Here is a 23,882-nt window from a genome sequence, read left to right on the forward strand (position 1 = left end):
GTCTTTCCTTGAGGTTCCCACGAATGAGCAAATTTATTGAGACACAATCTGCCAAGTGCACTTTGTTTACTCCCCATGAGCGCTCTCCGTGCGCGTGTGCAGATCTCCTCAGTACACTTGCACACACATCTTCCGTTTTGAAAACAATAAAAAGGAGACATGGAGAGCAACAATGACAAGTCCCGTTCAGAGGGAGCAGAGCTGGGCGCTTCATGCTTCCCTTCGAGTTTGAGTCCGTTCCAGCCAACAAAGTAAATTGTTTCAATCACACGTTCTTGATTTTTTTTTTTTTTTTTTACCTTACACGCTTTGTTGCTAATTACACACAAAAAAATGACAACCTTGATTATGTCTTTTTTTTTTTTGGGTAGTTTTGTTTTTTTAGTAGTAAGATTCTGACATGTTGCAAAGCTAAAGAAAACATTTTCATACTATCATTGTTGATTTTCAACAAGAGATGTTGAATTTTATGAGGACATTTGTGAATTAGGCAATAATGAAAGTAAATGATGAGATAAGACCGTTCATAAACAAGCTACGTCACAATTTCTAGGGGAAAAAAAACAAAAAACGAGTGGAAGCATTCCTGCAATTGTCTATTGGGGATTGACTACTAGTTGCACATCCTACGACTGTGACGTGTCTCCAAAAAAGAGCTAAGGCATCAAAAGTAACACTCGGGTATTGTCACATTTTTGTGGGGGGTTGACTTAAAAAAGGAAAAAACAATGATTAAGACTTTCTCTGTAGGATTCACCCCCGAACCCTTTGTACTCAAGTTCGATTTGTCATTTCACGACAAAAGGAGCAATTGAACAAGTTTCACGTTAAATTACCTCTTTCAAGTTGTTCATAGAAATTCGCACGAGACACAGTTTAGGTAACCTCATCGACAAAGCACACTGATGCACTCGTGAAGCTTTAGTTGTTGGGGGGTTTTTTTTTCCTCATGATGCTCCTCTAATAATGACCATCACCAAGTAGTCGTGATCTGATTTAGCGAGAGCTTTTGCAGACTCATCCATAAACTGCATAGAGAACTCACATGGAGGGAAAGCGTGAAGCACGCCGCTGTGCTCCTTGTTGCGGGCGCCCCCCACGGGGAGGCTGACGATGCCGGCCGCCTCCTTCTGCTTCAGGTACGACACCAGGTTCTTCAGCGGGCGCTCCGTCGAGTCTTTGCCGTCCGCGTCGTCGTCGGATCTCCCCGGCATGGCGAGGAGGACGGAGTAGCCGCTGGGTCCGGCGGCCTTGATGCGACGGGAGACCTCTTCCAGCTTGGGCTGGTCCATCCGCAGGCGCTGGCTGATTTTCAGTTGCGCCGCTTGGCTGCCTTTGGGGCCGTCGGTGAGGAGTCTGGAGACCACCGCCGCGTCGCCGGCGAGCAGGTGCAGCACGGTGGGGAAGCTGCTGTTCTTCAAGAGGAGGACGCCTCGCCATACCCGAGTCAGCTTCTGGGCGGACGCACGCTCTGAGGCGTCCTCCTTCCCCGCCGGGCTCTTGGGTTTGTCGCCGGGTTTGCGTTTGCGCTCTTTCTCAGAGGACGAGGCAGCCGCGGTCGGGCTAAGAGTTCTCCGTCTCCTATCCTGACTGTTTGGCCGCTCTCTAGTTGGGGAGGCTCGACCGGGCCGAGAAGGTCTTTCACCGTCGCTATCGCCTCCTCCTTCCGCGGGACTGCGGTCGGCGGGGCTGCCGGCACGTGGCACGCCGTTATTGTCGGGCGATCGATCCGGACGCCACCCGTGCTCCAAGTGTCGTCTCCGGCGGCTTGCATCTCCCCTTTGTAACTCCCACTCCCGGTCAACCGGCCAGTGCTCACGGGAATGTCTCTCCAGGTGAGCCACGGGTGGGAAACCGGAGCCTCGCATTCTTTCGTGGACTCCAAAGCCAGACCATTCGGCGGGGGAGGAGGGATCCCGCTCCCGGAAGCGAGGCGGCGGAGGCAGCAGCGGCGAACGCTCCCTCATCGAGTCAGCGAAGCGGTGATCGAACGGCGGACGGACCAATTCAAAGTGTGGGAGCGGCAAAGGGGGTTGCGTGTACTGCTGCTGCTGCTTGTAGTGGTGTTCGGTGTCAGCGAAGTCCACCCGGAGCCTCCTATCGGGACCGCCGAGGGGGAAACCTCGCATGTGCGTGCACGCCGCCTGAGCGGCATCCAGGCTCTCGTACTGAACGTACGCCCACGCCTCACCTTTCCTGTAGTCTATAGTCCTGATGGTGCCATAGCGGTCAAACTCTTTGGCCAGGGCGGCAAGGGAAATCCACGGGCCGAGGCCTCCCACCCACAGCCTGGTAGTGGGCGTGGGTTTGCCATATCCGATTTTAACTTGGTGGTGGCCCAGCACTTTACCCGACATGGCTACTTTAGCTCTATGGGCCATGTCGAGATTTTCAAACTTGACAAATCCGAATGTGGTGCTCTGGCCACGCGCCGCTCGTTTAATGTCCACTTCAGTGATGGCGCCAAAGCGGTCGAACGCTCGCCGCAGGTCGCTCTCGGTCAGGCCGATGTCCAGGTTGCCGAGAAACAACGTCCTGTTTGCCCTCTGGTCGTCATCTGACGAGTTGTCGTTGTGGAATTCTGGAAGGAACGCGGCGTGATTCCTGCCATCGTATAGGGAATAATATGCATCTCTTTCCACTTCTGTGAGGTGAGGCAGGGGAGGAGGAGGGAGAGGGCCGAGCGCCATTTGCTGCAACCGGAAGTCTCTGTAGCCCAAACCTGTGGGAGAGAGCTGTCTGCTGGGGGGAACGTGTCTATGCCCTGGTGGGAAGCTGTCTTTAGAAAGCGGAGAGCGGCTCCTCCGCCGGTTCATGTACACCACATCGACTTTTAGGGGCCGGTCGAAGAGCACCAGTCGGCCGCGAGCATGCTTGGCCGCCCGGGCGTCGTCAGGCTTCCGGAAGTTGACGAAGGCTACCCTCTCATCATTTTCCCGACTCATTTTCACACTCACGTTTCCAAATTTCTTAAATTCGTGGAACAGGCCGTCTTCTATGTCCTCGTCGTTGAGCTGCGAGCCCAGCTCGCTGATTTTAAGAGTCTTGTACTCACTTTCGGGAGATCGCGGGTCGCTGCGTGAAGCAAGGACGGCGCCACCGTGCGGAGCCCCGTAGTCATAGCCATTACTGGCACGAATGTCCGAGTAGTTGTCTCTTTTGTCACCGGGTAAGCTTCTTCTGGACGAGGCGCCGCAGGGGACATAGCTGTTGCCGTTGTTGCTGGCGACGCTTAGCAGCTCTCCGGTCCTCCTGCTAGGGAGACTTCCTCTGCGTTCTTTGGCGTCATCAGGCACCCGTGAGCGTTTTCTCGCCGGCGAGCGGTCTTTCTCCTTCATTTCCAAACGCCAGTATACACGTGGTGAACCACAAAACGGCGTCTTCCTACCAGTAATTCAACTCTACTTTCCCAACTTGAAACTAGGCCGAAGGAGACTCCTCACTCGAGACACACGGGCGCCATGTTGGAATACTTTACTACTGTACCGGAAGTCACGCCTTTGTGTTTGTGCTGCGATCTGATTGGCTTGATGGGGTCGTCGATCAAACCAAGAGGAAGTGCGTCAGCCTATCACAAACAAGGGTGCGGCTCCGGCTTCGCCATGAAAGGATGTTTGAACATTGTTCGAAGATAACGATTATGACACGAGGCACACGTTATTACTTTCTTTATAACGTTTTAGGCTTTTAACAATTTCGCAGCTAGGTAGCACGGGCAATATTTATTTGCCTAAATGCACAACACACTTTGTTTGGAGTAGGGGGAAAAAAATCTGTCTCGCCTTGGGATGGGCAAACCTTCTTGTAAAAATGCCACATTAGACCAAAAAAAGAACCACAATAAAATTTGAATTCCCTTAGACACTCAGAAAAAAATATTTTTCTGTAGTTTTGCCCCACCAATTAGTATTATTTTGTTTCTAAACTCCTGTGCAAGCTCATTGGTTGCTGTTGCGATCACAATTACCACTAGAGAGCAGCAACTGTTTATAACTCAGAGCTGTAGTACCATTTTCATTTTGCATTAAAAAAATCGTTTTAATTGGTCAATTTTTTAATTTTTAACATTTTTGAACTGACACATTTAAAAAATATATTTAGCTCACAGCTAGATGGAAACTATATACAGTTCTGAGATGCACTTTCTTGTTTTAATCCTGATCTGAATAAAGGTGCAAAAACAAATTGAGTGACATCAGTTTTTATTTGCCTGTCATTCATTTCGAATAAACTTCAATTTTTCTTTGCAATATACTTCGTGGCCACTTGCATAATTACTCATGCGTTAGTTTAATTGTGAGTCTTAAGGGGTTAAAATGTTATGGCATGTATGTAGGGCACACCCACACAAGGATTACAGTTTGCAGCGCAGCATAGTGAGAAATATTCATGGTGTTATTAATAAATTATTTTTATTCTTAAAAAAAAAACCACACACACATAAATGTTTTTTTAAATTAAATTCCTTTTTGTGGGATCAATCTGACCCAGTTACTTGTTGCATCACTAAGAAGACCCTTCACTATCATTTGCGACGAGATCGTTTCAAGGGATTATAGTGTCCAAATAAATGGGGACAGCAGCTTTGGCCTCAGCCCTGTGTGCTGGCCTGGGCTGGCCCCTCTTTGAGAGACCATCTGGTAAAGTTCCTCTATGGATGGTCACATGTTGTTGTGGGAGATGCAATCTGCCACCAGCATTAAAATATACCCAAGTATATCTCAAACACGCACATCATTCAATCGGAAAACAGTGAAAGTAAACATGGAGAAAATATAAAACTGTACCCAGCAAAAAGTAAAGTATAACTCAAATGTCAAATCAAGACAAAATATCTTTGGAGTTGTCAGCCAAGATACTTTTTCTTACCAGGCTGGCGTGGTTGGTCGTTATGCGAGCTCTGAGAAATTGTAATGTTGTTTTCAGTCGAGTGGCAAAATGGCCGCCGCCAGATGAATAATAAACATTAATCCCAATGCTTTATTTAGACTCTTCTGGATCATATTATAAAGAACATGCTAGAGTTAACTTCCCCTTAAAGGTCATAGATGACTTTGGGTGAGAGGCAAATGAACGCAACTAAGCATAACTCAGTCACCAAAATGTGCATCATTAAATTCCCTTCACAACACTGTAAAAACAGATCATCACAACAAATGAGTCATTCTACTCATTTAGTAGTGAAAACCTGTTTGAGGGCACGTGATATATTCCTGCGACGAGCTTTGGTGGGGCACTGCAGTGTGTGTGTGTGTGTGTCATGACAGTACCTGACACACTTTCTTCCTGGTTTGAACACCTGCACAGTAGCAGCATGCCCTTTATTGCTAAAAAAAATAAATAAATAAATAAATAAATAAATACTGTGTGGGGACAAAAAATATACCAAATCAGTTATCTGTGCAAAATCATTCCTGTTATTATGTTTGTGTAAGTGTTCACACAGAGGATTACGGATCTGATATGTGATAATCGCACAACCCAGGCTTGAGGCTTATTTTTAGCAGATGAGACTGACCCAGACAGTGCAAACACAAGAGGAGAAACAGCAAGGATGGAGGGAGGGAGGGAGGAATTTAAATGAGACCGGAGTGAAGGAAAAGTACTGGGCGGATGTGGCGGTGCAGATGCAGAATGCTCACGTGAGTGTTAGTGGGCGTAAGGGAAAACTCAGGAAGAAAAAAAAAATAAAAAGAGCATCACATGGCAGCTCAAGGTGAACGGCATAGCAGAGAAGGAGTGCTGACGTCACCCCGCCGAGAACGGTCCAGAGGGAGAGAGAGAATCGCAACTCAAGATTGTCTCTCTAGGAGATTGGATCGGAGGAAAATAAAACGCATCATTAAAATGTGGTTAAATAACGTTCTTGCTGTGTTCAGAGATCAAGTCTGGACTGGTGTTTAAGGTTTCATGTTGTTGTAGTTCCATCCATTCAGTAGTTTGGCCTCTTGCTGAAAGGTGCCTTTTAAGGATGAAGGGATCAATCGATAATTGAATGAAGATGGATGGCTGGTGACAGAGAAGATGTAGTAAGCAGATGGAAGCCTTGTTGGACACGGATCAATGGTTAAGTAAAGTCTTTTAGGAGCTCTCATCTCATGACGGTAATTCTTTTACAGTGGATGTCCACGCGTATATTCACAAATTCCATCTTGAAAGACGAGATGAAATTCAAAGTTCTAACTTCTCAACGTTGAAGTAAATGAGCTACTACCCGACCAACATTGGTTCAACATTTGAAATCAGTTGACCAAGACGACTGACCTTTTCTTACATGTTGACTTAGATAGACAGTTTATGCGCTAAATGTCAACCTGCAAACATTAATTATGTAATCAAAATCCAATTGAGCCTTAAGAATATCAAAAGTGAGAGCGGTACAGTGGACAAGGAGTTAGCATTGCTTTCTCACAACGAGAAGTTCGGAATTGGTGTGATAACATTTTCTGCAAACATGGCGGAAATTGTGCTCATACTGGTGGCGGATAAAAGACCATTACAATCAAGTCATACAGGACTTGTTTACTAATCACGTTAGCTTCCATGCTATGCAGGCTGCAACCGAAAGGATTCTTTTTTTTTATTTTATTTTCCTCCCCTCACATGAAGTGATGCAGAGCAATGAGTGTCATATGACCTCAGTGTTGCTGTGGCAACTGTTCCCAGAAGTCAGCCTGAAGAAGGTGTCACCAAGTAAGGGCAAGAGGTAGAAACAAATATCAGCTATCAATAACCTGAGAATGTGTGAAAGCGTGTGATTAAAAATGCTTACATTTTAGATTTGTTGTTTAATTGAGTTGTAAATGTTGTTTAATTTTTGCAGCCCATTTCTCACATGAAAAATGGTGTGTGGTGGTCAAGGTATTTGAACGGGGCGTGTTGTCTCTGTCGGGAGGGAGTCTTTTTTTTTTTTTAAGGATGGTGCATGATTTATGGTAGCTGTCCGCCGCTGTCTTGCAAAAAGACCTACAAGGTGAAGACAAAATGGTTGCAGAAAATTGATGTGAGAAAATAACACACAATCTATTTACTATGATGATCCTCTGAGAGGGAGTATTAAAAAAAAGAGATAAGGCATGATTAATCACTCATCGGTGACATTTACATATTACAGGACCATGATGGGACGGATGACAATTGAAGGACAATAGAAAACAGAAAAGATAGATTTGCATTGAGGTACATAGTATGATTGTCACGTTCGCCTCACAGTTCAAAGGTTCTGGGTTTGAATCTTAGCTGTTCCTCCCATAATCCACGAAAGATGCATCCAAGTTCAGAAGGTGGGTTTTTTTTTTTTTATCCGTTGTCCATGAATGTGAGTGTGTGGATGAATTGGCGACCAGTCCACTCAAACCCCGGACTGGTCGCTAGCCAATCCCAGCGTGCATGTACGCAAACAACCACACACTCACATTTAAATCTAATTTGGAGTTTATGATGAACCTAACATGTTTTTGCATTGTGGGAGAAAGTAGCAAATTGATGTTCTAATGATATATTCTCATTTTTTTTGTGATTCAGAAACGGATATACTCATTTCTACCAACAAAAACAGATCATATCGCGTACGTACGAGACGAAGCCTGCGTCACTCCATCACGTCCTCAAGTAGGAGTGATGACCTTGACAATCTCCCCCCCCCCCAAGCAGACACTTTCTCCCGCTAAATATTGAATCGTCTCCATCCAAGCACAAATGAATGGCAGGTAATCGTTAGTCATTTGTGGGGACAATGTGTGCGTCACAGCGCGGCTTTGTCCCACCGCGCGTGATGCTGCATCCCGCCCCTGTCCCCTCCCCCTCCCGCTCTCCTCAGTCATCCACCCGCCCCACTCAGATGCCCACACAGTGGATGTGCTACCCATGCTCCTCTCTTTTGGTAGTTTCTACTGATGCGTGGATATTTCCAACCCTCAGCAAACGACTAACGGTAAGCTGCAATGTGTTGTTTTACTCAATGGCACCCCATCAGCACAAAAGCGTGAAAATCTTTTTCTGACGGATGAAGTAAAAGTTGTGTTTCAGATTTGAAAAAAAAAAATGTCATTTGGGATATTTGTTTTGTATCGGGGTAAAAAGGGCTTGGTGTTTCGTACATTTATTAATGAAGCAGGCAGATGCTCGACAAGGTGGTGCAGCAGTTTATCATGACTTTTATTGATTCAAATTAAATGAAAAAGGATTCTTTCAATTATTTGGTTCAAGTTTGAGGGTGGGTCCTTTCAGCAGACTTACTATATAGTTTGTGTTCATATGTTTGGTGTCCTCTCAGACATGTTCTTAATTGGTCTGTGCCTGTGACCTTGCTCAAGATAGAATGTAAGCTAGACTGATAAGTGAATTATTGATGAGAGATTATTGATTTTTATGACAAGTGTCACTGTTCTGTATCATAGTCTTTTTTTTTTTTAAATGCTTAAAACTATTTCCAAATCCCTGAATATCACTTAGAAACTGATGACTGTCACACTCTTTCTAAATTGTGCTTAAAAAAAAAAAGGTCGAAATGTGTTACAGTAGAACCTTCAAGGTCAAACAGTCGGGGATGTTGTTTGAGATCTGTTTTGTTCATGGTATTTAAAAAGTATTTGCCACAAATAGTAATGATCATAAAGACTATGTATTCCCACAAGATCATTTTAACATAATGATAAAAACAAACTTACTCACCGTTTAATGACGTGTAGCGGACGTGTAACATTTGAGGAAGTGCAGTTGATGCTTATTAGTGGTGAGTCAACTTCCTTGCGCTGCCACACAAGAGTAAAATGAAGTTTAGCTTTATGCTAACAAACAATTCTTAACACCATGGCTAATGAATTCTGTCATGGTGTAAGCAATTATATCCTAACAAAAACGGTGGAGCAACACATGACGACAGACAATAGAAAAATACTCAGATATATATCCTTTGCAGCAAAAAAACAAAAAACAAACATACAGCACTACTTTTGTAGTCAGTAGTGAAACTCTTGTTAGTGTGTGTCTGTATTATATAGCACCCAATCCATAAAAGGTGGATCAAAATATGATAACATCTGTCGGGTGTTCAGAGGACAGGATGACCGATAGGGTAATTAACATTTTCATAGCACACTAAAAAGGGCGACAGAAGTCATTTTCCTGCCACGGTAAACTTTGTTAGATCATCAACTGGGGGTCATCATGTGGATTATTGGATGGCAAAGTTGATGTTTTCATCCGGGATGTCGCGGCCTGTACGTGTCTCGTGTGCTGTCACGCGGGATTGAATGACAAATCAGGATGAAGGCTTTCCGGTTAATGCATGTCGGATTACGCAGACCTGTGAATGGCTGTGGATTATTACATCATAGGCTCATGTTGACATGCAGACGTTGGGATGAAATAAATGAGCATTAAAAACGGAGCGGTATAGAAGCACGAAGGGACTTGTAGTGTGAGATGGATTTGAACTTGGATCTGATGATGTTGCTTTCTGGTAACTTTGGGGGCGGGGCTTGTGAAATACTATGCAACATAAGCAAGGTTTTGTGCACATGATGGCTGTTCATCCAAAATGTCGTGTTCCTGTGCTCTATTAGTTTGGGATGTGGCAGCATCTCCCTGTTGGATGGGTGGGTGAGCGAGCGGAGAGGGATGTCTACTTGGCTTGAGGGGGATTAGGGGATTTATAGCGGGTGGGAGGGAAGCTTCACTAAAATTAAGCTCGCAGAAAAGGGAAATTAAATTTTCAATTTGCACGAGCGGAAAATTTGGTGAGAGCCATGAAAGTTGCTGTTTCTTCATGATGACGTGCTTGAGTTACTCACAAAGCACAGAGGCGACTACTTAAAGCGTTATTTATGGATCACAAGCAGGAAAAAGGAGCTTTGAAGTACTTTTGAACACGTGTCAATAGTCCTCCAATTTTTTTTTCATGTCTTTTAGATTTTTTTTTGTGGTCGTTAGATGACGTTTTGTGTCTTTTCAATTGCAGGACTGAGGCCTAACCAAAGCATAAGAGCTTCTATCAATTTTTAGCATCTCCCTTCATCTCCACCTTAAAGCTTTTCAAGCCGTCACTTCTTCCAATTCCCACCAGTCTCCTCCCCGACTCCCCCTCCCGACCCTCGGCCTCCCCAATGCCTAAAAACAGCAAGGTGACGCAGCGCGAACAAAGCCAAGAGCATGTCACGGAGTCGGTGGCTGACCTCCTCGCGCACGAGGAGTCGCTGGACTACAAGAACAGCTCGCTGAATGTCGGCGCCGCGGCCGGAAAGAAAGCGCCGCAGATAGAGTTGCCGGAAAATGACGGCCGTCCAGCTTGGAACAGCAAGCTGCAGTACATCCTGGCGCAGGTGGGCTTCTCCGTGGGCCTGGGGAACGTGTGGCGCTTCCCCTACCTGTGCCAAAAGAATGGAGGAGGTGAGTCAGAAGCTTAGTAATGAACAAAAACGAACAAAGTAATTAAAAATTAAAACCATTTTTCATGAATTAAATGACTACAATTATAGCAGAAAATGCACTTTGTTCTCATGATGGTCAAATATATATATATTTATGAGGTTTCATGGCTAATTTCAAAATGCATCGAATCTTTCATTCATATCTCCCCCTCCCTTTCTTTTCTTTTCACCTCCAACACTATTTAACTCCCCTCTATTTCGCCTTTCATCTTCTGCTTCCTTTTTTTTCCCCTCTCTCACCTCCTCTTCCTTTTGTTTCCTCACTTCTCCATCCTTTCATCTCCTCTTCATCACGTGATTGCTATTTTGGATGCAGTTCATAAGTGGTGGCTGTGAGTGGTTGTTACATTCCGGATGATGAGTCAATTTTTGCCCATCCATGATTTGAGCTCAGAGGATTAAGCTTGCAAAGGGACACATTTAGACTACAGATTGAAAGACTAATTGAGGCAAGGGATTTTGGTAAATATATCTCATTTTAGAAAGATGCTGTTTTTTTTGCCTGTCATGTCGTGCGGGTAAAAAATATCATCTGTAAATCGGCTTTATTAAGATGCGTGTCTTATTCCATCCATGTAAATCCAAAAGATCATGTTTTTCAGGGGCTTATCTCGTCCCGTACTTCATTCTCCTGCTTGTCATCGGCATCCCGCTTTTCTTCCTGGAGCTCGCAGTGGGTCAGAAGATCCGACGCGGGAGTATCGGGGTGTGGAACTACGTGTGCCCACGTCTGGGCGGGATCGGGATGTCGAGTTTGATGGTACTACAACCACGCCCCCATCCATTATTTTCTTCATACGGTTTGCGGGAAACTGGAGCCTCTGTTAAAATCAATGTAAAAACGCTATTGAGATGCTACGATTAGCATTGATAGTTGTGGTTTTATTTTTTTGGAATCAATGGCTATTTAAACACAAACGGTGGAGCAACACATATAGAAAGGTATACAGTGCCTAACCCTTTACAAAAAAACTGCACCACTGTACTGTAGTCAAAAAGGCTTCATAATTGTGGATGCAAAACGATGCACGGAGGATGAAGTTACTCCCTCACCGCAACAACCCGACTCCGCCTCCAGAGTACATGGGAGGTATTGACGTGCTTGGCAATGAAAGGGAGCCTTCCTGTCGAGTCACGCGGCTGGCGCAGATGAAGCTAAAAATATCTCTGAGAGTATCGAAGTTGAAAAGAGAACACTTTCATTATTCATGCTTCCCTCCAACACGACACAACTGGCAGAAACATGAGGCTCATTGTGCCTGCAGATGCAAGGTCCTTGAAGATATGACAATTTGGTGGCAGAGAGTTGGTCAAAAGTTATGCAGAGAGAATTCTGAGCCTTATGGACATGGATGTCATCATTATGTGTGTTCCTACCCACAACGGCGCAAATCACCTTTTTTTTTTTACAATTCTGGCATTGGCAAAATGACTAACACTGAGTCTAATGAGTCTTCACACCAGACTGGATTTTTCCCAGTCACAATAGAAAAATTCATACCTTGTCTTTCTGCCCATCTAGGTGTGTGGCTTTGTGGGGCTCTACTATAACGTGATTATAGGATGGAGCATCTTCTACTTCTTCCAGTCCTTCCAGTATCCTCTGCCATGGAGTGACTGTCCTATCAGGAAGAATGGAACGCTTGCTAGTGAGTTACTGAGCTTGAATTTCACCCGCAACATCATAAGAAACTAAAATGTGATATTTCAAAGATCTACTGAATTTTAAATAATAATTGTTGCTTTCACAATGCAGTCGTGGAGCCGGAGTGTGAGAAGAGTTCAGCCACCACTTACTTCTGGTACCGCCAGACCTTGAATACGACCAGCACCATCGCAGAGAGCGGTGGCCTCAATGTGAAAATGACTTTATCTCTGCTGGTCGCCTGGATCATCGTCTGCCTCGCCGTCATTAAAGGGATTGCCTCTTCTGGGAAGGTCGGATAGAGGAGACGGGGAGGGACATAACTGCAACGGACTGCATCATGTTTTATGTGTCTCACAGGTGATGTATTTCAGCTCTCTTTTCCCCTACGTGGTGCTCTTCTGCTTCCTGGTTAGAGGGTTGATGCTGAAGGGATCTGTGGATGGCATCGCGCACATGTTCACTCCAAAGGTGAGCCCACGGAGAACGATATCAAATGTTGCGGAGGACAAAAATATGAAAAGTGGGACCTTGCCTTTTCTCATTCAAAATTGCCAAATGCTAAATGATATTGTCACGTCTCTAAGTTGGAGAAGATGCTGGAGCCCCAGGTGTGGAGAGAGGCGGCCACCCAGGTGTTCTTCGCTTTGGGTCTGGGCTTCGGAGGAGTGATCGCCTTCTCCAGCTACAATAAAATAGACAACAACTGCCACTTTGACGCCGTGCTCGTCTCCGTCATCAACTTTCTCACGTCCATACTGGCCACATTGGTGGTGTTCGCCGTACTGGGCTTCAAGGCCAACATCATGAACGAGAAATGCGTCACAGAGTACGTTTGGGAACTTTTTCCTTTCTCCTCCAGAAAGTGTGGTCATATTCAATATGCTTTCCATGTTTGTCTTGATAGCAACGTTGAGAAGATTGTCGGATACCTCAACTTAAATGTTCTGAGTCACGATCTGATCCCGCCGCACGTCAACTTCTCTCACCTCACCACCTCTGATTACGCCAAGATGTATCAGGTCATCAAGACGGTGAAAGAGGACAGCTTCTCCCAGCTGGGTCTGGATCCTTGCATCCTGGAAGACGAGCTCAACAAAGTGAGACCAGAACTGGTCGTGATGTGCGTCCACAGGAGGTTCTGCTTTTGACTCACCCTCTTGACCTTCTTCCATCCAGGCTGTTCAAGGCACCGGTTTGGCTTTTATCGCCTTCACGGAGGCCATGACCCATTTCCCCGCTTCGCCGTTCTGGTCCGTCATGTTCTTCTTCATGCTCATCAACCTCGGACTGGGAAGCATGATCGGCACCATGACGGGAATCACCACGCCTGTCCTCGACACCTACAAGGTCCAAAAGGAGCTTTTCACAGGTGAACAACACAGTGAAGCACACCTTAAGATACGAGCGATCCAACTTGGGAGTTCTTTCCAACCTATTTCATATCTCACCTTCTCAGTGTGCTGCTGCATTGTGGCCTTCCTGTGCGGCCTGCTTTTTGTTCAACGCTCAGGGAATTACTTTGTCACCATGTTTGACGACTATTCCGCCGGCCTGCCTCTCACTGTGGTGGTCATCCTGGAAAATGTGTCGGTGGCTTGGATTTATGGCACTAAAAGGTACAACAACTGCAGATGAGTGTAGGTAGGTGAATGGGGGATTGTTTACAGAGGCAGGATCCCGCATATACCCTTTCATGTTTCTGCTCCTCTGTTGCTGGCAGATTCATGCAGGATTTGGAAGACATGTTAGGATTCCGACCTAACATCATCTACTTCTACTTATGGAAGTACGTCTCCCCCATCTGCCTCATCGTGCTCATCTCGGCCTCTGTCGTAGAAATGGCGATCAGCCCGCCTGGATACAACGCGTGGGTGCAAGAACTGGTCAGCCATGTTTTTTTTTCTTCTATACATTGTTTTATATAAAATCACAACATTTGAACAGAGGTGTGGATATATTTCAATTATAATGCTTCGACTAAACCTGGTAATGACTCACCCGCTGTGTCCATCCCATGTGTGTGCGTAGGCTCAGGAGCGCTTCCAGAGTTACCCCACATGGGCATTGGTCATGTGCTTTGCTCTCATAGTGGTAGCCATGCTTCCCCTCCCCATCGTCTTCATCGCCCGTCATTTCAACCTAATGTCGGATGGCTCCAACAAGCTTTCCGTCTCCTACCGGAAGAGTATGATGAAGGATATCTCCAACCTGGAAGAGCAAAACGAGTCCAGGTTCATTCTCGGCACCAAACCTGGCCAAGTGCCTGGATCGCTGGCAGCGCGTAAAGCCTACCTGGCTCCCGGTGGAAACAAACCCCTAGACCCCAACTCCTTGTCTCCTAAAAGCTGCTACGGAACGGGTTACCAAAATGCCGCCGTCAGCCCTACCACACCGACAACTCCTACCACACCCGAGTCAGACTTTTGACTGTATCATCACTAGTCCAGTTTACCGTCAAGGGGGGGCAAGAGTCCCTTACCACTGCCCACCATAAAAGCACATTTATATAGCTTCAAATCACTGAATCCATGCACTTAATATAATAATTTCCTTTGCCTCAGCACAAGGAACCTCGGACATCAATGAAGCACCACTCACTAGTACCGAGGCAAACGGCCCACTAGACTAAGGCTGGCTTTGTGTTGCAACATAGTCGAGGTTATCACTGCAGTGACGTCAGCGTGTGCGTATGTCGTAGCACCTCTGAACAGATGAAAATGTAATGTATATATTTGCAAAGCTCTTGTGTATCATAAAACTACTACTGTACTCTACTCATATTTATTGTACTTCCTCAAATAGTGGCCAAGCACAACTTTGACATTTCAGAACTTTCAAGGCACATCACTAAACAAAAACAAGTCTATCCATAATTAATGATGAGCTTGTATCAATTTACAAATTCATCAAGTGTAAAATTTGGTCCTGTTGAAACAAAACTTGTAAATTGCACAAAGCTATAGAAGATAATTGCCATCTAGTGGAAAAGTATATAATTGCAGATGACAAATTCTGCATTCAAATGGATTGTCTATTAAAAGTAAAGGCCGCCATATGATGAACTACAGTATTTCGTATCACACTCCTGTGTCCAGTCTATTGTTCAATGTGGAGTTGTTGTATAATCCATTACACATTATCATAGTCAAAATTCATTGATTCTATTTTATACACACCAAAGAATTACAAGCACACAGTAAAACACTTGAAATGTGAATGTTCAAATATACAGTGCTCAAAAAGCACAGAAGATTTTCCTGCACACTAAAATGCACTAATTACACTCTCAAAGCACTGATTTGGTCTTTTAATCCAATTGAGGCACAGTAAATTACTGAGCACTGTATATTCAGTACGTGCACATATGATATTCTATACGTTATCAAAATGTTGATCAATGCACACAAATTACTACACTTCAAGCGACAACTTTGATCTGGTGTATACGTATTACATTCATAGCACAAACATGTCAAGCGGGAATGGTTATTTCGTTTCTGTACACACTGCATTGTTGATGATTGTAAAAAAAAAAAAAAAAAAAAAAGCTAATTAAATCTTCTGTTACAGATATCTTTATTTTCTTAACTCATAATATTTAAAGCTGGTCTATTATTAAAAGGATTATATTTATATTCCTGTATATTTGCGGCAAAGGTAGATGTGTCAGTATCTTATAGACGATGTATATTTTCATCTTAATTGTACATTTAAAGACTATTTTGTAGTTTGCGTTGTTGTTGGCGACTTTTTTTTCCATCTCGTCAAGATCTAAGGAAGGCAACGATTGTATTTACTTGCTCCGTCCATTGTTTCTCTTCTATTGTTGTGGTTATAGTGAAGATAGTCTGGCAATGTGTTTGCAATAATGTAAATACTGACATGTAATATTAATTTTATCAGGGGACGTATCAGATCACCATTTATTGCTAAGTGTTGCATAATAGAATCATGAATGTTAGGAATACACAAGGACATAGAAACCTGTAAGTGTTTTATGTTGTCCTCATATGTGCACAAGCAATAACAAAACTACAGAATAAATATGGCTAAGGGGGAAAATAGACATTTAGCAATTACAGCTAAATTGCGATCTTTAACTTCACTATGCTCCAGTGTGTGTGTGTGTGTGTGTGTTTGTGCACTTTATACAAGATTCTCTGAGTGCTGGGACTTGTTGAGCACACGTTCGCTAAATTCCATTCTCCTCAGTGATGATTGTGTTATGATGAACATTGCTGTACAAAGTGTGGTTTCACTAAAACTATTAATAAATATTATAATAATATTGCGTAAGGATCATCTCATGTCATGTCACTTTATTTTGTGTGTAGTAAAGTACATTTGAGTCTGTACTGGATGATCTTTGCACTATTGCCTAATAAGTGAGGGCAATCTCTACCTGGTCAGTGGTGGACATACTTCTTGAGAGTCACAGCCAAACCTGTTTTGAGGTATTCGGATGGGACCAGGTCTTTGAAGATGTTGAGAGTAGGCTCATATTTATCTGTTAAAAGAAATAAGTGTCAGTTGGCCTCTAAGCAGTTTTAAATTCTCAACCACACTTTGCTGTGATTCCAGAACGTGAACATGTCTATGCAAGAGGATACTGGATTGTTTTTAATACATTTTAATAAACGAATTTATTTGTACGACTGCAATTCAAGACCGCTCCCTGGTGGCGATGAGAAGCATAAAGAATGACGTCAACAAGAAAGATGTTGGGAAAGAGCTGGCTATGTGTTTGTGTTCTTGTGCACAGAGAGAAAGATGCTCACTTACTTTTCTTTGATTGCAACAACAGATTCATGTCGCTTCCTGATTTACACTGTTGTGGCTCAGAAAAGAACAAAATAGCATGATATACAACAACAATGACAATAATATGGACATCTGCGTTAAGTATAAAGAAACTGTGATGTTCCATTTTTCCACATATGTCACAAAACAACAAAACAGACCACTAGTAGACATAAGAGAAAAGTCATTGACCTGGAGATTTTTAATATTTGTTATTTCTTTGACTGATGCAACCAAGCTAAAAATACTATATTTTCAAAAAGCATAGAATATTCTACTTACTGTAAATAGAAATTTAAGTGAAAATGTGCAAGACATACTTCTGCAAAACAAAGCATATTTTAACCAAGGCTGTAGTCGTTATGTCCTTTGGATCTGTGGTTGCCTCCATCTCCACGGGACCAAGACGATACACGAGAATTACAACAAACATAAAATGAAAAAGATTGGTAAACATACTTCTGCCTCTAGAGGCAATAACTGAAATATATTTTATTTTCATAAATCAACATGCTAAAAGAAAAATCCCTTTATCAGTCTGATAAAATAAAAGTTATGCTAAACACAGAATGGTACATTTATTAAAATGTAAAACATCTAAAAACAGCCCGCATTCCCCGGCCTGAGTTGTTCAGTTAAAACTTGTATTTATTTCCCACAAATGTATTTAAAATGCGTAGCAAAGTAGTGAAATATGGTCACGAAGGAGAGTGGCTGCAAAGGTAAACGGATCACAAACAAAACTGCTTTTGTACACTTGCATCAGAGTGGTGGCATCTCACAAAACCTTAATACAAAATCAATAGTATCTACTATTAAACACATGACATTAGCATCATACTAACTCCTCGAGGCATTTGATTAAATAATTTGTTGGCGACTATGAAGACTGACGGACAAAAACATTTTCCATCATCACTCAATCTGCAAATTCATTTATCAAGGTTGTTCGACGAGTGCTCGGTGCCGGGTTACCTGAACGCCACACTCGAGAGAGTCTGATCGTCGATCAAAGATGGAGGACGGTGGCTGTTTCTCACTGCAGCAGTTCCTCCCATGAAATGGGTTTGGAGAAGACCTCTCGTTCCAGCCAGAGGTCGTAGTTCATTTGGAAGTCTTCAGGCAGGTCCACCCGCTGACCCAGGACGCTTTGCAGGCAGTTGTCCACGGGAAGCAAGTCCGGGTTGCTTTGATTCTTGTCGTAGCGGCGACTGTTGAAGCGTTCGATGTTGGCACGTAGGGCACACTCCTCAACTTGAAAGTCCCAGGGACGAGCGTCCAGATCTAACCACAAAAAATAAATAGGACACGATGGAATAGAAAATTTGGAAAAATGAACCGTGGCTGGAAATAGTTTGTGACATTGTGAAGAGGACCACAGAAACTCCTGACAAATTGCACGGTTCAGCTCAGATGTTTGGAGAACAATTTTAGAAGTTAAATGCATATTCTATGAAAGAGAACCAAATTGTACCTACCTCATTGTGGAGAAACAAATTTAGAGACCTGGTGTCATCTTACCGTTTCCATAAGCCCAGTCGTCGTTAAGCCTGTGTCGGACCTTCTGGTAGATGGCCGACATGGTCTTCATGTTGCTTTTCCGCCATTGGCGCCCAAGATATTTGGTCTGCACTTTGAGCAGCTTGAGGACGTAGAGCTGCATCATGGCTTGCTTCACCTTTAGCGCCCTCTTCAGGATGGGTGCAGACTTGAACACTACCAGCATCTGGGTGACAGATTTGTGAGCTTGTCTGAACATCTCGGATGGAATCGTTCTGAGTTTGCTTTAGGAATGTTCATTTTGTCTGTATACATTGTCTTTAGGTTAACATGGTTTGTGAACTCAACATCCACAGAAAAAAAAAAAAGCACAACAAGACAAGCATCTTTAGAACGGCTACCAGGAGGCAAATATCATCATGTTCATCTTTGAAGTCTCACTGTCACTTTGGATTGGGTAATAATAGTCTGTTTTGATGTTATGTTTGGTCAAAATGTGATTTGCCAATATGCCACATCCAATCTGAGATACTAATAAGGAAGTGAGCGTGAGGAAGGATCATGTGACTTGAAGACTCGTGAGTGTCTCATCACCATTGTTCTTGAGTGCTTCCACTTGGTCAGTTTATTGAGAATCCTCAGCAGGTTAGTGCAGGAAAACAGGTTTCGCCAGCAAAACTGGTTGTTGTCTCCCGCTTCCTACAAAATCGTGTCATCAGTATTCAACGCTGATGGAAAAACAGCATTTTGCTCGACCTAACAATGGCCTATCAAGGAATGACATGGAAACACTTGCCAAACTCTCCGCTGTTAATTCTGGGAGCTTGTGCACTACGCAGAACGGAAAGTCCAGCACTGAGATGCTGCAAAACATGAAAAACACAATTATATTCCATAATAGTTTAAAGTGCGCTATGTTGTAAAATATAAAGTACCCGTTCTTAGCCGTGATGTAAGACATGATGTTCTGATTGAAGAACTTTAAGATGAGGGGGATGCAGTTGGCAAAAACCAAATGTTGAGCCATGTACTCAAACTGAGAAAACACAAAAGTTACTGTTTTTTAGTCATATTTAAATGACTTAAAATTGCATGCATACCTCAACATATTTGGATTTGGCACATGCAAAACTGAAGTGAGCTGCACCTGGTAGATGTGGTTAAGTTTGAAGTGTTTGAGGAGCAGCAGCAGGATGGCTGAGATGGCCTTCACGATGATCTCTTTGTGTCGATTGACGTCGACGCCGAGTTTCATACTCTGCAACACGGTGGTCCTGCAATTGGACCGATTGCTTTCCCATCAATGTGTGACAAAACAAGTTTTGAAAACTGTTTTATTATTGTGGTTATTCTTCACTGTGATTTTAAACTTTATAGTACTTTGGAACTTTCGCCTATATTTGTCTCAATGCAATCAAGATATTCAAAAGTGCTACTAGAATTACGCATCACTCACGGCATCTCCTCTGGCAGTACGTCTGCCAGGATGTTGATGGAATCTGTTTTGGCTTTGGAGGTCGGAGCTGCTGCGAGGAGAATCTTTAACAGAGCGATCTGAATGCCGACAAGATAAGAATTAAAGTCGATTATGAATTAGTAACTGCCTTCAGGTGCTAAATTATGAATGGCTGTTTTTAAGAGGGATCAATCCAAATAAAAACATGATCAACTACAGCACAAATGGTGTCAAAATGTCTACTGTGAGAGCACTAACCATGTACTGAGGTAATGTGGGTAGGATTCCCCGATAGAGCAGCTCAGTGGCACACATCTCAACTTCCTCTTCTCCCTATAAACCAGGAAGCACATACACAAAAAAACATGATGCGTGTCCATCAGATGAATTTTTTTTCTCTCCTAAATTCACTCACCCCTGACAGGGGGGTTTTCTGGTACTCTTCCTCCTTTGCGATCTGAATCTCAGCTATGGAGACGTATTTATGCTGAAAGGACGATAATGTCGAAAAAATTAGAGGTAATGAATTCAATCGTAGGGGAGGATTTTTGAAGAAGCATATAAAGTGCGGCAATACCTGCTTTAGTGTCTTGATGCTTTCGTGAATAGGTCTGGGTAAGCCGACAACCGTGTCGGTGTCACTGGGAGACGCACAAAAAATGATGGTTGCTTTACTGCGATTTTATGAGTATACTGCAAAATTCTTATTATGCTTACCATCCAAGTGTGTAACCTATAAATTTACTTCTGCTTGACTCCAGGAAATTCTCAATGTCCTTTTCCCTAATAAAAACAATGAATGTGGTATCATAGAAATCTGTGCAATGAACCCAATGGAAAATGTGATCCAAAGTACCTGACTTTGGGAGCCCACGGCAACCCTTTGGGGAAGGAGACCCTCTCTGATGGAGGATGAGGAATAGGGGGCGGCATGACCTCATCCCTTTCCAGTGGGAAAGTCTCGGCCTCTAATGAGTTGTCATTATCGTCGTTGTCGTCCTCGTCCTCGCGGGGGTCGTCCGCCTTGTAAGGATCCTTTTCGTTGAACGCATCGAGGTTGTCCTGTTTAATCAATGCCTGTATGAAGAGAAAATAATATTTCACGATTGACACGCTACAGAATAAAAAGTGGTTTGACAAGAATATCATGGCAACAGTTGATTTTTTTTTTTCCTTCACATGGCTAGTTTTTGCTGACATTTACACAAAGGTCAGCAACAACAGGTACCTTGTGTTCCCGCCGCGCCCGCTTTTGTTGCTGCTCTATGAGGTCAGAGGCAGAGGCAGGAGGTGAAGCGGCCCTCATACTGCGTACAACCCGGATACTATCTTCAGGCAGAGGGGGAAGACCCAGCTTCTCGCGCTTATGGACCTTTATGGTTTGGAGCTGCTCGAACCCTCCAAGTGTGAACTGAAGAATGAAGGAGGAGTTCCATGCCTCACTTGTAGCTCTCCAGGCAACGTATATGCATGAGAAATATGTGACGTAAAATAAAGATGGCCCCATCACTCACCAGAATGCTCTTCCACAACAGCAGTAACACTTTCTTCATAGGGAAGTGAGGTGCATGGCCACTGCAGAACTTGGTAACCATCCCAAAGAGCATGACTGCAATTGGCTCGTTGTTGTATAGAGGAGAACCTGAAATGGAACAGATTAGTAACAATATGATTGATGATGCCGTTCTTCTGTTGGAATGTACATTATAAAGCATGTCAAGGTGGCACATTGCTTCTTATTATACCCACCCAGTTCGGCTCTAAAGGTTTCCCTGATCACTCGCCATTCGGCCAGGTCAGCTGGGTCATCCTGCTGGATAGTTTCTACCATCAGGTACATGATGTTGATCAGCACCCGCAAATCTGTGCTGTCAGCAAGAGAGATGGCTGGTTTTCTCACAGCGCTGCTACAGGCGGCGCTGTTGCTGAGCGAAAGAGAAAAAGAAGTGATCATCAGGAATAACTCAACTTTCGTTTCAATAATTATTATTTTTTTTTACCCTTGACGTTTGAGTGAAAATGACCTTAAAGATATGACTCAAAACGCTCACTATCGCCGAGGTATATGCTTAGCAGCAAGCCAATTGGTTCTCATAAGCTGATTTTATACAATTGTAATTCGTGTGGACATTATTAATTTTGTTTTCCCTCTATCGATTGTGAAAACAGCGGACATGACCAAATTTCAAAGAAAAAGTGAATGACCTACTCAATTTCCATGTTGAGCAGTTCCACCAGAGCAGAAAAAGTTCCAACTTCCAGCAGCAGGAATGTGTTGTATCTCATCCAATGCTGCACTTCCACCTCGGAACTGCACTCGCCAAAGGTTCCTACATTGTAGGATTACGTATTAACGTAATAACAATGATGTCAGATTTTTTTTTTTTCATTGTGAAAAGATATACGTACTGTATATTAGAGCCTTTAAAAACTGACCTTGCACCATGTACAGAATTGCTCTAGCAACCTTCAGCCTTTTCTCACGAGCAGTCACCTCTAGTCCATCAAGCATTCGCATGGCATGGGCCCTGTGCTGAGGTGCATCAAGCTCTGTCCACTTCTTATCACACACTGAGTCACAGTGGAACAAATAAAACATAAATAACATCCTTCTCTAACATTGATTTAATGAGGTGAATGATACAGAATTTTATTAAGCAGATACTTAACCACATACCATGTGTTTGGAATTCCTCCTCAAAACATGTTCTATTGAGGGAGAACTCTGGCCCTTCAGTGTAACTGTACAACTCTAGAACCCACAGCATAAAGTGTAAGATAGAAAGATACGACATCACTTAGACAAAAGTAGGCGGAAAATGTTTACCTGACAGCTCTGCAGCCCACTTGTCGGTATCGGCGTATTCAAACTCGAGGTCTGGGGACTCAGACAAGCCCTAAGTACAAAAAGAAACATTTTGTCCATTCAGACAATTAAAAATAATGGACCATAAGATATACTGCATACAAATAACACTTTCATTAACCATCATCAAGATTGTAATTAATTGCCTTATGATAACAAATCAGAAACCATCCACTAATGTCCAAAACAACAGAGTTGGCCGTTTTAACTTTGAAAGATGTTATGGCTGGAAGTTTTCAACAGGATGCACAGATTCGTGACAGCTGAATCTCTCCATTGCTCCATCCAATCTGCCCAGCTAACAGTAGCTTGTTAGCCCAGGCTAAACGAAAATACCGTCGAGTATGACATTCATTTTAAATGGCAGGTTACTTAAATCAGCAGTGACAGTAGACAAGAAATTGACTTTTTTTTTTTTGTGGGGTTTAAATGGTCCAAATGTCAACAACCATAGTGAAGCTATCCTAACTGGCTGGCTAGTAGCTAACGATGCTAAGAACTGGCTACGTCCGTTCGTAGACTTTTGTGAAAACTACAACAAACGTAATAATATAAAACGATTTTGCGTATGCTTACCTCTGAATCCTTTCTCTGGTTACGAGGGAATTCTCCCCTACTCTTGTTTGGCAGCATCGCTCTCTGTTTATTGTTTACGACTAGCCCAGCACCGTTTCCTCCGACCTCCATTTTTTTCAAGTGAGTGATTGCAGAACGTAGAACGGTGAGACTCCTCCCACAATCTGCTACGTCACACTCCGCCCCTGCTCACACAAGGCCCCTATGTCTAAATACAGTAATCCCTCGTTTTTCGCTGGGGTTACGTTCCAAGAAGAACCCGTTATAGGTGAAATCCGTGAAGTAGGAACCTTTTCATTTTTCTTACCATTATTATACAGGTATAAAATTGAAACCAAAGGACAAAACTTGTTTTCAGAACCAAGCATTTGTTTGACAAAGAGAAGTAAAGACTTTCTTCCAGATAACTGCAGTAAAATAATAATTTTAATCATCAATACAAAGTATGTACTATATAGTGGGACTCTGCGGCTTGACTCTGCTCTGAAATGTCTTTTTCTTCTTAAGCCGTAACACAATGCACTGTGAAAAAAAATTCATGAAGCAGCGTGGCCGTGAAAGAGCGAGGGATGACTGTATGTCTCTTTAAAGTGCATATGACCACCC

The 23,882-nt window shown here is 43.4% G+C and overlaps 2 protein-coding genes and 1 pseudogene across 5 annotated transcripts; 1 reads left to right on the top strand and 2 right to left on the bottom strand.

The window, feature by feature from the left end:
• LOC147049261 (RNA-binding protein 15 pseudogene) lies at nucleotides 1-3,544 on the bottom strand (annotated as a pseudogene).
• A 5,897-nt stretch (nucleotides 3,545-9,441) lies between these two features.
• LOC147049262 (sodium-dependent neutral amino acid transporter SLC6A17-like) lies at nucleotides 9,442-16,361 on the top strand. Of its 2 annotated transcripts, none has more exons than XM_085923664.1 (11): nucleotides 9,442-9,599; nucleotides 9,962-10,389; nucleotides 11,033-11,190; nucleotides 11,953-12,079; nucleotides 12,187-12,368; nucleotides 12,436-12,546; nucleotides 12,663-13,175; nucleotides 13,255-13,447; nucleotides 13,535-13,694; nucleotides 13,799-13,961; nucleotides 14,107-16,361. In XM_085923664.1, the coding sequence occupies exons 2-11, from the start codon at nucleotides 10,107-10,109 to the stop codon at nucleotides 14,503-14,505; spliced, it is 2,289 nt and encodes a 762-aa protein (XP_085779790.1). In that variant the 5' UTR covers nucleotides 9,442-9,599; nucleotides 9,962-10,106; the 3' UTR covers nucleotides 14,506-16,361. The 2 variants fall into 2 exon arrangements, with proteins under 2 accessions (XP_085779790.1, XP_085779791.1); XM_085923665.1 differs by lacking the exon at nucleotides 9,442-9,599 and having other exon boundaries at nucleotides 9,887-10,389; nucleotides 12,663-12,904; nucleotides 12,983-13,175; nucleotides 14,107-16,359.
• Nucleotides 11,292-23,439, bottom strand: strip1 (striatin interacting protein 1). Of its 3 annotated transcripts, XM_085923662.1 has the most exons (29): nucleotides 23,277-23,439; nucleotides 22,662-22,731; nucleotides 22,512-22,586; nucleotides 22,271-22,405; nucleotides 22,044-22,164; nucleotides 21,584-21,759; nucleotides 21,349-21,476; nucleotides 21,063-21,245; nucleotides 20,691-20,911; nucleotides 20,552-20,617; nucleotides 20,412-20,475; nucleotides 20,250-20,321; nucleotides 20,093-20,167; nucleotides 19,835-19,932; nucleotides 19,526-19,652; nucleotides 19,314-19,414; nucleotides 19,175-19,241; nucleotides 18,973-19,077; nucleotides 18,400-18,604; nucleotides 16,481-18,162; nucleotides 14,077-14,286; nucleotides 13,766-13,932; nucleotides 13,527-13,687; nucleotides 13,232-13,418; nucleotides 13,065-13,154; nucleotides 12,611-12,760; nucleotides 12,228-12,511; nucleotides 11,932-12,052; nucleotides 11,292-11,597 (listed from the first exon to the last, which is right to left on the bottom strand). In XM_085923662.1, exons 1-20 carry the CDS (start codon nucleotides 23,385-23,387, stop codon nucleotides 17,915-17,917), a joined length of 2,448 nt encoding a protein of 815 aa, XP_085779788.1. In that variant the 5' UTR covers nucleotides 23,388-23,439; the 3' UTR covers nucleotides 11,292-11,597; nucleotides 11,932-12,052; nucleotides 12,228-12,511; nucleotides 12,611-12,760; nucleotides 13,065-13,154; nucleotides 13,232-13,418; nucleotides 13,527-13,687; nucleotides 13,766-13,932; nucleotides 14,077-14,286; nucleotides 16,481-17,914. The 3 variants fall into 3 exon arrangements, with proteins under 3 accessions (XP_085779788.1, XP_085779789.1, XP_085779787.1); XM_085923663.1 differs by having other exon boundaries at nucleotides 12,611-13,154; nucleotides 13,527-13,653; XM_085923661.1 differs by having other exon boundaries at nucleotides 12,611-13,154.
• Between the last annotated feature and the right edge of the window lie 443 nt (nucleotides 23,440-23,882).

This window comes from Syngnathus leptorhynchus, chromosome 11 (assembly GCF_054491065.1).
Source record: "Syngnathus leptorhynchus isolate UIUO chromosome 11, UIUO_Slep, whole genome shotgun sequence".
NCBI lineage: Eukaryota > Metazoa > Chordata > Actinopteri > Syngnathiformes > Syngnathidae > Syngnathus > Syngnathus leptorhynchus.

What these genes read in the sequence shown, in the direction of transcription:
- LOC147049262 (XM_085923664.1), top strand. Translation starts at nt 10,107, where the DNA reads ATGCCTAAAAACAGCAAGGTGACGCAGCGCGAACAAAGCCAAGAGCAT. An exon ending in TGGAAGACGAGCTCAACAAA is followed by an intron (nt 13,176 to 13,254) that starts GTGAGACCAGAA and finishes TCTTCCATCCAG; the next exon opens with GCTGTTCAAGGCACCGGTTT. An exon ending in TGGATTTATGGCACTAAAAG is followed by an intron (nt 13,695 to 13,798) that starts GTACAACAACTG and finishes TGTTGCTGGCAG; the next exon opens with ATTCATGCAGGATTTGGAAG.
- strip1 (XM_085923663.1), bottom strand. Translation starts at nt 23,387, where the DNA reads ATGGAGGTCGGAGGAAACGGTGCTGGGCTAGTCGTAAACAATAAACAG. An exon ending in GGAGGAATTCCAAACACATG is followed by an intron (nt 22,406 to 22,511) that starts GTATGTGGTTAA and finishes ACTGTGACTCAG; the next exon opens with TGTGTGATAAGAAGTGGACA. An exon ending in GGAAGCACTCAAGAACAATG is followed by an intron (nt 18,605 to 18,972) that starts GTGATGAGACAC and finishes TCTGTCACCCAG; the next exon opens with ATGCTGGTAGTGTTCAAGTC.